The 13,711-nt window shown below is 43.5% G+C and overlaps 1 protein-coding gene across 1 annotated transcript; it reads left to right on the forward strand.

Moving 5' to 3' along the window:
* Window positions 1-245: 245 nt before the first annotated feature.
* LOC129841844 (brain-specific angiogenesis inhibitor 1-associated protein 2-like) lies at window positions 246-12,300 on the forward strand. Its single transcript, XM_055910162.1, has 15 exons — window positions 246-758; window positions 4,399-4,528; window positions 4,716-4,791; window positions 4,990-5,076; window positions 5,635-5,696; window positions 5,782-5,853; window positions 5,992-6,129; window positions 6,703-6,855; window positions 6,944-7,120; window positions 7,334-7,979; window positions 8,092-8,296; window positions 8,448-8,513; window positions 9,119-9,374; window positions 9,463-9,503; window positions 9,647-12,300. Exons 2-15 carry the CDS (start codon window positions 4,481-4,483, stop codon window positions 9,717-9,719), a joined length of 2,100 nt encoding a protein of 699 aa, XP_055766137.1. The 5' UTR covers window positions 246-758; window positions 4,399-4,480; the 3' UTR covers window positions 9,720-12,300.
* Window positions 12,301-13,711: the final 1,411 nt, after the last annotated feature.

Here is a 13,711-nt window from a genome sequence, read left to right on the forward strand (position 1 = left end):
AAAAAATTATAACGTTTTAGCCAAATATGTTTTACTCCTATTGATTTATCACTCTCACCCAAAAACATGTTTAAAGTAATAGGCTATAGGCAACATATTTAATATTATGTGATTAATAAACCAAAGGGCTACTGCCCACTTAAGAGAATGAATGGAGGGAATGTGAGAAGGGGGTGGCGGATGTAGGCCAATGATACGTGACTGCGGGGTCTGCCATCATTGCTTTAAAAAGTTTCAAGTCATTATTCTCTCTACCGCTATTCAGCCCGGGTCCCGTTTGCTCATTGTTATTCTGCCCGAGTGAGTGAGTGAAGGAGAGGGAGAACGAGAGGGATAGTGAGCGAGAGAGTGAGGACATTGTGAGAGAAAGGGAGAGTGATAAAGAGAGACAGAGTGGTAAAGAGAGACAGAGAACGGAAGAGAACTGAGGCTTCTAACTGTAGGGAGTTTGATGCAGCGGTCAGGGGGTTAATTCGCGGTGAATTTTCTGTCGGGGGTGTGCGCGTGAAGGCATGTTGCTAATCGGCTCAACAGTGAGTAGGGGTACAGAACAGCACCAAAAGTCTGACGTCGATTTGTGTGAGTAAAAATTAAAAAAGGGAGAGAGAGAGCGAAGGCGGGGGGGAAATTGAGATTTAGTGCGCTGCTGGGTGAAACAACCCCCCACTAACGAAGGGGAAAGCAGTAGAAGAAAAGAAAAGAAAAAGACAAACGGCGTTTCGGTCATCTTTTTTTTTTCAACAATGAGCTCAGAAAAGGTACAATTCCACTTTGTATCAACTATTTTGCTACTTATCTAACTTTGAATGAATTGCGGTGAGTTTTATATGTAGGCCTAGATATCAACAGGTGTTGCTGAATGAGGCTTTTGACTGGTGATACTGATTTGCTTCGAGAGTAATGTCTCTCATTTCGTCCACTTTTTACGTCTCGATAATTCGTTTAACTTGGTTTAGAGAGGATGTCTCGTATTTTAGTTAAGTATGCCAATAAGAGTCAAAGTGATAAACACAACCTCACATCCTCCAATCGGTTTATAATGTTCCTGTTTCACAGACATTTGTTTGTGACATTTGTTTCACCTATGATGTTACATCTCTGTCACATTTGTAATTGTTGCCAAAACCAGTGGAATCACTTAAAAGCTCTGCAGGAGTTTTTCAGTTGTTGACGTTATGTAGGCCTAGTAGCTGTTTCTGAAACATCTTTGGCAACAAAATGTAAAAATTGTATTCCAATACCTATATTACAAAAGCTGTTTCAGGTTATTTGTGTTTTAGTACATTGATTATAGTTTTGCTGTGTAATTCTATATTTGGCTATGTTGTCATTGCGTATGAAAATGGGTTCCCAATTGACCAACCTGGTTTGAATAACAAGAAATTAATTAATTAATAAATTGGACCTTGAGAATGTGCCTCCATCTGCAGATTAACTTTTCAGTTTACCAAACCCCAATCCTAACCATCAGGGCATAACTGATTGTAGATCAGCTCTCATGGGGAACCAGAGGTAGTGTGTTGAGTTGGCTTTAAAGAAGTCCTGGGGTTTTTAATTGAACCTCTATTTAACTAGGCAAGTCAGTTAAGAACCAATTCTTATTTACAATGACAGCCTACCAGGGAACAGTGGGTTAATAACTGCCTTGTTCAGGGGCAGAAAGACCGATTTTTACCTTGTCAGCTCGGGATTTGATCCAGCAACTTTTTCGGTTACTGGCCCAATGCTCCAACCACTAGGCTACCTGACACCCCCAAAAAATGTGTTTCTGCCCGGTCAACAATAGGATATTGATCAAGGAAATTTTTCATTGGATTTCTTCAGATATTGATAAGTTCTTTGTGCACTTCTGCTTACCCAATTAGTCTTACTCCAGTCTCCTTTTCTCCTCACACAACACCTGATTTACTTACCAAAAGGCACATCTCAATAGGTGGTCCAGCTATGACATGACACAAGTGGGGTGTGGGCCTTTCCTCTTTGGTTCTCTATTGCTCCTCTACTGTTCCTCAAACAAGGGGGGAGTCCAATGACATCACCTCAGACCATCAGACCAACCCTTACAGGAACAACCACATGGATTTCACGTGATCACATGTGAATTGTGAAGTTAATGCGATAACGTGTGACAACATGGAAAGCAATATGTGATAACATGAAACTATACATGTGAAAACGTGATCACATTTGAAGTTTTCCAAAAACACATTTTCACATGATTTCATATGTGAAATTTCACTTAAAATCAAGATTTTACACGTGTTTTTTTCTGTAAGGGTAACTTGAATGCCCTACTCCTTGATGTTTGCAGTTGTGTCTGGAAAAAAATATATATATATTTTGCTCCCCAAAAATGACCCTCAAGTGTGTGTACATTACTGTATTTATACTTGGGATATTCAACAGGAAAACGTCAAATTGCTAGAGGACATCTTTAACATAAGCTCAGAGCCTCCTTGAACATTGGTAACAATGCAAAAAGTCCATAGGCGGTCAGTTGTACTGTACAGAGCTGTAACCCATACATCTGTGGAATCAAATGATATCATCAGGTCTATTCAACAGCAGCCTGACCGGTCAGTGTTACCCAACACATGTCTGTCTACCCAATGTCCATCCACTGACATCAACAAGTGAGCCAATGCATGACATGCTGCAGAATGCCACACACACACAGGATGTTGTCTGAAAGGAGCATGTGTGAGCCTTAGTGTAGAGTGAGGTCAGATGTGTGTGTGTTGTTGTCCCACACGAGGACCACCGTGCTGTAACACTAGAGAGAAGAGGCTTGTGTGAGAGCCACTGTACATTCATCATGGCTAGAGTACTGTAGGGTTACAGAATAGAACTTGAATGACTAGAATTATTTCTGAGACGTTCTATAATACCGTATCAGAACTATGTCTATTCTGCCCACTCTATTTCCACCAACCCATGTAATGAAGTGTCATAGGCATGACACAAGTATTGCCTAAAGTGGTCTATATTACCAATCTTCTGATTGTGTCATGTAATAAGTTAGGCATTATAGTGGAGCAGTTAGAATGGCCTGTTACTCAGTGTGCTATAGCTTGCAAGTAAGCATTTCACTGTACCGTTTAAACGTGCTGTATCCTGTGCATGTGACAAATACTTTGATTTGATTGCATTATATGTTAGAGTAACAAATGCTGTTTTTTCCAGTAGGTGCTCCACCACTGCAGACACCATGTATTATACAGTGATACCCTGGTGTATTTTGCTTAGGTCATGTGATCTGTGATACATCTGGACGTCTGTTATTACTTCTCTGTCTGAGTTATGAAGTAAAAAAAAACGTAAAACCCCCCCCATAAAACATTATTACCAAAACGTGTCTTAAAACAGCAGTCAGACCCTCCTTTGATTCCAGGCCCTGAGGTTGTATGTCCTGCTTCCATATGGATGTGAATAACACAGCACTTCTTAACTTTTGCGATTGAGTCCACCAATTACTTTATCATTACCCTACATTAGGGCAACCCAAAGGTTTCTGCTATCAGTTTGTTTCAGACCAGTCATAACCCCTCAGATAAGAACAATGGACTTTTCCAACACCAGGCACAAGTGTCATGGCGCTGAATAAACATTGGACCACAGAGAGAGAACCGTTGCTGAACTGACCAAGCTGTTCGGTGACAGAATTCCCCCCTGGATTAAATGGCTAAAGTCACGCTCAACTCAGCTTTTCCCCCTTACAGCCCTCCTTTGTTACCCTACAGAGATTACATGAAAAATGTTGACCCATATCGGATAATGGAGCAGGACAAAGTCAACTTTTCCAGTCGTTAGCTCTGGAAGGTCACCCTCTTGATGAGGAGCAGCCGGGGTTCCCAAAGACTGGCTCCGGACCCACTGGTGGGCTGTGGTGTATTCCTCTTGGGTCACGGCATAGGACTACTAGAAGTCTTGGGGATAGACTTAACACAGTCCCAAACAACTCTAAAAGATGGATCACAGCACAAGCATGTTGGGTATGCAGTTTGGTAGTTTAAGGATAAGCTGTCTGGTCCTTACCTCCTGTATGGATCATAGACCACTGATGAAAACCCTCCATCTCACTCGGTATGGGTGAGTTTGATTTGCCAGGTCACCTCCAAACACCTCCAGCCTGAATACCTCTCTTGGTTGTCTGGTTAGACCTCTCAGAAGTTCTTTATACTTGAATTAATTGTACATTTCAGTTATTTAACAGACACTCTTAACCCTAATTGCTCCTGTATGTTCCTATGGATAAGTGCTTGCTCAAGGGCACATCAACTGATTCTTCACCTAGTCTGTTCTGGGATTTGAACCAGAAACCTTTTGGTTACTGACCCAACACTCTTAACCGCTAGGCTACCTGCCAACACTTGTTTCTCTCCATCTTTGTGTTTCCAGGGGACTTCAGTCTGCTGTTGTAAAGCCTAATACCCTAAGATACAGGGGAGGAGACTACAAAACATAAACATTCTGAAACACCATGTCTCGTTCAGACGAGGTCAACAAGATGACAGAAAACGTGTATAAGGTACAGTGTGTGTAGGTTTGTTGTCTCCAAGAGCAATGAATTAGTCTGTAGATGTAGTCAGGCGAGTGCCCTATATAACGCTTTTGTTGAAACTCAGTCTGCTAGCAGCAATGATCACAGACTGTGACTAAGTGGTAAGTTGAAGAGGAGACATGAATATTGTCTCTTGTTGTCATGTGTGTTGTAGGGGATTCTAGACCAGTTCAACCCCAGTCTGAAGAACTTTGTGACCATGGGGAAACACTATGAGAAAGCCCTGACAGGTGAGACAGTATACTGTATAATGTGTGGTCTAGTGGCGTTGGGTGGGCATGTTGGTAGGGCATGTTTGTTTGGACATTTTAATGATGGTTCTCTGGTTTCTGGCATAGAAGCTGCATTCCACGCAGGCCTGATCCTAAAGCCCATTTAGAGGGTCTTTGTTACATGGTGCCCCTCACTGAAAGGTGTTTTCCTCTCAGGAGTGACGGTAGCAGCCAAGGGATACTTCGATGGTCTGGTCAAACTGGGAGAACTGGCCAGCGACAGCCAAGGGTCCAAAGAACTGGGTGAGTGACTGGGTGGGTGTATGAGAGAGAGAGACCGGTGGGTGGGGTGAGAAACACTAAGGGACTATGGGACAAGAAGCGAGCTAGAGAGTGGAGGAACGAGAGAAAGTAGGGAGTGAGTGAGTGAGGGAGGGAACAGAGAGAGAGCGAGCGTGAGGGAACTGAGGAAGAGGGAGAGAGTGGGGTGATTGTTGAGAGATTAACAACACCACATGATCTCATTGTATTGCTGCAAACAGTCGGGGAGGGAGGGAGAGATGCCAGACACCACAAACTACTGTGCTGTGGGAGAGAGACACACACAGCCTTTACCTCATTGGCAGACTCACAGCTGACATCATAGGCTGAAAAGTTGAGAGATATACAATCATTCAGTCAGTTAACAGCTCCAGGTGAGATAAGATACTACTTTATTGATCTGACACCTCAGACACAATATTGCACATACAGGCAACGTGAAGTCACAACAAGTGTTTTTTCCCCAGCCCTTTTATCCCACTCTGTATCCCTGTGTTGATGACGTATTCTCTGTATCCTGTGTCTTCTTGGGGATTCCAGGAGACACGTTATTCCAGATGGCTGAGGTGCACAGGCAGATTCAGGTTCAACTGGTGGATGTGGTAAGTGTTTACCGTGTGTGTGGTGATATGATTGATTGTTAAATATTGTGATGCTGTATGAATGATGGTGGAATGTGATCTACAGTTGAAGCTGTTCCATTCTGAGCTGCTGTCCCAGTTGGAGCAAAAGCTGGAGTTGGACATTAAATATCTTACCGTGAGTTTATCTAAGCATTTTCCTTTAACGTATTTCCTTCTCTCTACAGCGCAACTTTTCTGACTAACTATTTTTCTATCTGTTGCTCTGTCTCTCTCTCAATCGGATTTTCTCGCTCCCGTTCTCTCTCGATCTCAGGCCACGTTGAAGAAATATCAGAGTGAGCGCAAGTCGAAGTCGGAATCTATCGAGCGCTGCCAATCACAGCTCAAGAAGCTGCGCAGGAAGAGCCAGGGCAGTCGCCACCCCAACAAGTACGGAGATAGGGAGATGCAGGTAACTGGCATCCAACAACACCATTTTGTGTCAGTAGTGCTTTGAGTGTAAGGTTTCAACGATGCATTTGTGTATTTTTGAAACACTTACAATTGTGTTTTGACACTTGAGATTTGTGTGGGATTTTCTTGGAAACACCACCAGACTAAAGCATCTTACTCAGCATTACAAGGCACAGTCAATGTTTGTGTGTGTGTATGTACAGTTTGTGTGTGCGGAAGTATGGATGAGATTAAACAGAAATCTGGCTCAGCTGATTTGGCTTCCAGTCCTTACTGAAGTAAAAAAGGGGGATAGGGAAGAGAAAGAGGAGAAATCTTAGGAATGAGAAAACAGGAAATAAGAAGGGGTGGACAATGGAAGAAAAGGTTAAGGAAGGTGAGGGATAATATTTTGTGATTAGGATTTAGTTTATCGCTGCTCAGCAGACAGGATATGATGTCACTTCTTCCTTTTGGTCCCTCCGCTGTGCCTCTCTCCCTACAGTGTATTATAAAGGTCACATATCTCCTACTCCGCTGTCTCTGTTATGCTGCATTCGTTTCTATGTGTGTGTTTACTAACCTCTGTCAGTATGTGGAGCTAATGAGTCGTCGTCAGGCTGAGCTGGACACGCTGGTTGCTGTGGGTTACCGCTCAGCGCTGACGGAGGAGAGGAGACGATACTGCTTCCTTGTGGACCGCCAGTGTTCCGTCACCAAGCTGCTCATCAACTACCACTGCAAGGTACACACACACACACACACACACACACACACACACACTGTCCCTGACCCCCATCCCTGACCTGCCTCTCCTTCCTCCCTGTGTCCAGGTGAGAGAGCTCCTGTCACAGAAGCTGTCCTCATGGCAACAGTCATGCTCCCAGCCAACCAGACTACCTGAACGGGCGCTCAACCTGCTGCGTCACACCGCCCCTCAGGGCTCTGGGGCATCTGGGATAGCTGATCTCCTCCGACATGCTAAACTGGGCGCTGCACCTCCAGAACAGGTGAGGGCAAGGGGTTTCAGTTCATGAGTAGGAATTCACAGACAAATGTCTGATTTTACATGTACTTAAGAAGATAAAGTGAAATTATTATAAGATTAGGGTATTCTGTTATTTAGACAGCATTCAGATGGTTTTCAGTCATTTAGTAAATTCCATTGTTTCTTCTCATCGCTCTGTCTTATCTCTCTCTCTCTTACCATTTCTCTATTTCAGAGGCTGTCAGTACAGGAGGTGCCTCCCTTGTTGAATGGTGGCTCCCAGCAGCAGAGACCCATCCCCTCTTCTTCCCAGAGTGACATCCCCCAGCCCCAAAACTCCCCCGAACCCCAGACCTTCCGCTCCCTCGCTGCCACTGGAGGGGCTATTGGAGGGAGTGGGGCAGGCTCCCCTCAGCAGACCAGCACGCCTATTAGTGTCTCAGCTAGCCCCAATGCTAACAACAACATAAGTGCTAATGCTATCACTACTGCTAACACTCCCACCACCTCCTCCACGGTTGGCTCCAGCCAAGCCCAGCAGACCTCTCTTCTTCTGGCCAACAGCACCTCCAGCCTTTCTCCTAGTCTGATCCTCTCCACTGTGCTTTCTCTCAGCCAGGGCTCCCCATCCTACTCCTCCCTACAGGGCCTGGCCCTGCCGCTGTCCCTCAGTGCCCCTCACAGTCCTCCACTACCCCACAGTGCACCTCTCTCCAGAGCCATAACCCCCTCGCTGCACCACCAGGGAGTGCTAGGAGGAGGGAACACACCATTGCTGTCCCATAATCCCATGCTGATGAAGGCAGCGGAGATGTATGGAACATCTACGCTGCCTTTGCCTAGGAGACCAGTCAGCGAGGCCCGGGTGGGAGGGTTTATGGGTAGGTTTTGATACCCCCCTTCACTTTTTATTTGCCATCTTGTCCATTTCTTTCCCAATGTGATGTCTATTTAATTCATTTCACATTCTCTCTATCCCTCTCTATCTTCCAGGTTCCACTCTGCCCAGAGACCGAGTTCTCCCTCTCTCCAGCCCGTCTCGTGTGGAAGCCATATTTGCCCACGCTCCTGGGGGTTCAGAGGGCAGTGGAGTGGGCGGGGCCTGCTTACTTCACTTCCTGCCAGGCGACGCTCTCAGCCTCCTCATCTCTGAGCCCAGAGACGGGTGGCACTATGGCCAGAACGAACGGACGGGACGGTAAGAGTTAGAACCCACCATTCAGCTGTACAAAAGCCTTCTTCAAACACCAATTGAGGACTGTTCTGAAATTACATCTTCAGCCAATCCATGGGTTTTCTAGGTTATATACGGATAATACCAAAACAATTCCTCTCTCTCTACCTTACAGGAAAGGCTGGTTCCCTTTCTCCTACACTCAGCCCTACCCCAACACCTTGGATCCCCTCGACAGCAGGTCTGTCACCATAGAAACAAGAAACTGTTATGATATTGTCATTTCATTCCTCAAAATGTTATTGTCTTAAATGGAAGTCAACTTGTAGGGTTATGATTAAATCTTGACACTGTAACTCTAGAAATCCTTCCGCTATGCTCCACCCTTCCCTGTATTGACTCTGATCTAACAGCCTAGCTGCAACGCTGCCAACAACGTTGTCTGTCAGTACGATAGCGATGTCTACAAACTGGCAGTAGTGATTTTGGCTTATTCACAGGAAGCTGAGAGAGACCACTGACACAGATATGCTGTTTTTTTCTCTAAGTGTCATTGTCATTTTGATGTGTCCATGCCAAGCGAAGAGACTGGGCCTTTAGAGAGGAATAAAAATTAATGACCATCATTCTTTCCATCTGCCTAAGCTCTGTCCTAATCTTCTACCACCTCGCAGGTCTCCTTTGCTCTCCAAGATCAACAGTACAGTTGATGAGTTAGCATGACCACTTTCCTCCATTTATCCTCAGTCTGAAATGTCAGAACAATATGCCTGCTATTGTCATTAAGGATATTGAGTTGAGCAAGACACTTGGAAAATGAACCATTTACCAATGGTTTCTCTCCAGCTCCCCGCTCCTCTCTAAGGTCAACAGTACCAGTACGGGTCAGTTAGATAAGCTGGTCTCCCCTTGTCTGCCTGCCCTGACCCCTGAGTCCGAGGAGGAGCGCTCATTCCCCCCTCAAAGGGTCAGCACCTTCCGCCCGCGCCCATACAGCATGGCCGACTCCAACCAGGTCAGCCTGAGGCCGAAGGTCAGAGGTGAAGGGGTTGAGTGGGCAGGGCCCCCTGACCGACCGGCTCTGTCAATGCTGATGCAAGAGGTATAGATGGCTTATAATGACAGAATATAATGTAGATATGATATGTAATGGGTTAATAACACTAGGATCTTCATCGCTTTTACTACAGCTCTCCTCAGACTTTGCCTCTCCTCCACCCTCCCCAACCTGGTAAATGCATTCATTATATTATTTATACAGTAGACATAGTGCATTGCAGTAGTCACCAACCCTGGTCCACTTTAGATAGATGACTGTCGATAAACGTGTCTAAGCTTCTGTCATGCCTGATATGCACATTGTCTCCCTGGCAGGACCAACCCATTTGCCCATGTCCGGCTCAGAAAGACGGTGACCAACGATCGCTCTGCACCCATCATCGAATAGGACATGGTCTCCTTGAACAGGCAACCAATGGAGAGGCGTTAATAGGAAACATTCATGTTTGGAATTTGTTTTCAGAGTCCAGTAACTGTGTTGGTTGAGTTCTCAACTGTTGAGCCTTAAGAGAAAGCCTTAAGTAAACCTTTCTGTTTATGTTGGTTATTTACAAGTGCTGATTAGATGTGTATTAATCAGGCCTAAGTCAAAATACAGACACTTATGTGGTGTTATTTTGAAGAATCAAAGCTGAAATTTGAGTGACCCTTTGGACAAAATGAGATCTTGAATAAAAATCCACCATAGTATTTGAGAATTATAGAGCAAAAAGATGAGTGTGCGTTGGAATTTGAAAAGCTCTGTGATGTTAGTAAAAACACAAACAGATGGCGGCCATTTTGTCGGCATGTCCAACATTAACATTTGAGCCCTGGGCATTACTGATAATTTTATAATGTTCTTTTCATTTTACAACACTTTTCTAGAAGTAACCTTGATAGAAAATGTTTGTTTTTTTGTCTGTACCCATTCAGGGACTGGTTCCTGGTAGCAGCCTGTAGTCGGGTAATAGTTTAATGAATTATAGCATACTTTACTTGTACCATTAGGAATTGTCTTAAAGGACAGGCTCCTGTTTTATCAGTATTTTCATTGAGGATTTTTGAGAAGAGTTGTGCAGAGATATGTGTGTATGATCCAGGAAAATCCAAACATGTTGAAGAATTGTCATATTTTTTTTTTTCATTGTTGGGATTCAATAAGAGTATGTGTAAACACATTGTTAGCTAGGCAGATGTATTTTCACGATAAGTGCAGACCTACCAATCACTTTGTACAACTTAATTTACATGTTCTCTGAATGAAGATTTAAAGAAAAGTGTATTGATGTTGCTTACTGATGCCATCAGCACAATGCTGGGTAGGAAATAGTTCAAGTTTAAACACCAATATTTTTTAAATAATAATTTGTTTTAATGCGAGGTAGGATTTGTATAAGGAATTATATTTTTAACTTTTTACAAAGGCAATTGATATGATATGTTATACACAGAAATATGTTGCATTGCAAAGCTATTGCTGCTAGTTTTGGATGTGTAGATTGTATTGAACGTTTACCTTCAAGAGTCTCTTATCTACAGAAACGTATTAATAGAAGTAAGAAGGAGCAACAGTACAGATGTAGGATCTTTATTTGATCACTCTTGTTGGTGAGAATGTTCCTGCATTGCAGGAAATGCAAACTTGTAGTGTATTTTAGTTTTAAAAAGGCTTCTAAAGTGTGTCTATCAACCCCTACAAAAATGTAGATTAATTTTCATTTCTTGTTGCTGCAGGATTATTTTCCTGCAACTGGCTAAAATGAAGATCTTACATCTGTAACAATGCATCCCTGTGGGGTGAACTGTACTTCTATTTGTATTGGACAGGTAGAAGAGGAAAGAAACAGTGGAGGGTTTGGAGGATTGGTTTTCCTGGAAAATAGGTTTGAGAAATTGACATTGTGTTGAGGGATAAATGTATAAGAAAAGAGATGGATTCAGCTCGTTTGTTTTTACTAGTGTCTTCTCGATTGATTTAGAATTTGACTCCAACAGATTGTTCATATCTAGCAGATTTTAGCTGCACGTTTACCAATTGCAAACCGTACAGAACCTTATTTAAAGGGTCAAGACTGATTGTGTTTATAAAGTCTAACTTTGAAAGTGTTGAGGAAAGTATTTGGAAAGTGGAACAGAGTGTGAGCAAGTGTCAATGGTAAACTAGATGTAGAAAGTAGTATTTTTCTCTCGCTTTCTCCATGTCTGGTATCTCTCTAGTCTGTCATCTGGTATCTCGCTAGTGTCTCTGTCATCTAGAAAACTGCAGTTGAGAGATTCAGGGTGGAAATATGTGGCTAGGAATGTTGAGTTTCTCTGTATGATCTTTATTCTGATTTCCGGAACTTACAGTGTATAGTTCCTTCTCTCCTCATGTTTCTGTATCGTATTAAGTTGCATCTCTAACCTAGCCTGTGAAATTATTGACTTTCTTGCTATGGTAATTCTAACACTCAATAAATAACATTGCTGTTGATTTAAATACTGAGTATATTGAAATCACATAGTTGAAGTTTACTTATGTTTGTACAAATTGCAACAACAACAAAAATGTTTTTTGATCTTGTTTAACTTTTTTCCTTCACCTTGCACCTTTTCACCATCCTAACCTTCTTCAAAATATGACCTTTCAATGTCAATCTAGCTATATGAGAATGGGATCCAGTTGTAAAAGGCAAAAGAAAAATGATGCTGTGGTGACTATTCAGGATCTTATATTCAGGATGCCTCTGTTAGTAGGATTGTCTTAAATACGTGTTTAAGAATGAAACAATTGCCTCTGCCCCTACTTTTATTTCCGTCTTTTAATTTGTTTTGTTATATTCTTTTTTTGTTACTTCATCTGTAGCTTTTTTCTCTTTAAAACAGCATTGCCTTTCTGAGACACACAACAATCATGGTCACAGTATAAAACCTTACAGACATTCCTGATACCACTGTTATTGTATTTCTTTCCAATGAATACTTCAATAAATATGTTAATCACTATACCCAGTGTTCATCTTCGCATTGAACAACCAAACCATTTTGCAGGTATTTGATTTAAAATCTCCTCGGCTTCAGTTGAATTGAGTGGCCACAAATGCCTTATACTCCTTAATCCCTATGCACATAAGTCCCTATGCACATAATCAGTACAATTTTACGGTAGGCAATAGTTTCAGTAGTCTTTTTTTGATTTTACAGTATCCAATTGGTAGTTAGTCTTGTCCCATCGCTGCAACTCCCGTACGGACTCCAAAACACAACCCAGCCGCACTGTTTCTTGACACAATTGCCCGCTTAACCAGCCGCAACAATGTGTCGGAGACACTGCACGTGCATTGTGCCCGGCCTGCCGCAGGAGTCGCTAGAGCGCAATGGGACAAGAACATCTCTGCCGGCCAAACCCTCCCCGAGCCCGGACGACGCTGAGCCAATTGTGCCACGCCCCATGGGTCTCTCGGTCACGGCCCGCTGCGACAGAGCCTGGACTCTAGTGGCACAGCTAGGCAGCTAGACCACTGCGCCACTCGGGAGGCCCCAGTAGGCTATGTTCTTGATGATAAAGCATTCTGATGCCCTGATTATGTTTTATGTGTAAAAGCAAATTTCCACATTGCATGGACAATACAAATTTTCTAATGTAATCTATTTCATAAACATATTTAATTCTTAATAAGTGTGGCCATATATGTGGCTGGTGGGGAAACATAGAAAGACAGATGTACGAAGAGCCTCCAGCACCCCCTCTAAGGTGCGGGCTGGACTGCTGAACATCCCAGCCTCCTGGAACTCTCTGGACCAGCCAGGGGCCCCCAAGGAGGTGGCCTGCTGGAAGGGACCCTGTGGGGCCAAGTCTGGGTTCCAGCCTTCAGATGAGTCCTCGTCATGGGAGCTGAAGGGGTCTTTAGGGAAGTCTCCTGAAATACAGTGTAGCATCTTGACTGTTTCTTATGCTGCTCAAAACTCAAAGATTGCTGTAATTCCGTAACTAAAAACTAGCTGGATCGGCATTCAAACCTCATTCATCACACCAGTTAACTGTCTCTAACAGGATGTAATAGGTACAGTCAGATACTGTATTCCAGTTCCAGGCACCAGAGTTGCACCACTTCTGTTCCAGCCCAACACACCTGAATCAGCTACTCAACTAAACATTTACAGCCATTGATTAGCTGAATCTGGTGTATTAGTGCTGGGCTAGAATAAAATGTGCAACACTTAGAAACACTGAGCTATAAGCCAGCTGAGATAAAGCTTCTCCAGCCAGCAGCATGCCTCATCTGCACTGAGTGACTGTCTTCCTCCACAGGTGAAGATGACCACTCGAATGAACTCTCAACCACACAGAGGCACTCTATATATTTTTCTGTCTATCGCCTGCAGCCCAGCCACCAGCAGATACACACTAGTACCACT

This window comes from Salvelinus fontinalis, unplaced genomic scaffold, assembly GCF_029448725.1.
Source record: "Salvelinus fontinalis isolate EN_2023a unplaced genomic scaffold, ASM2944872v1 scaffold_0002, whole genome shotgun sequence".
Classification (NCBI taxonomy): Eukaryota; Metazoa; Chordata; class Actinopteri; order Salmoniformes; family Salmonidae; genus Salvelinus; species Salvelinus fontinalis.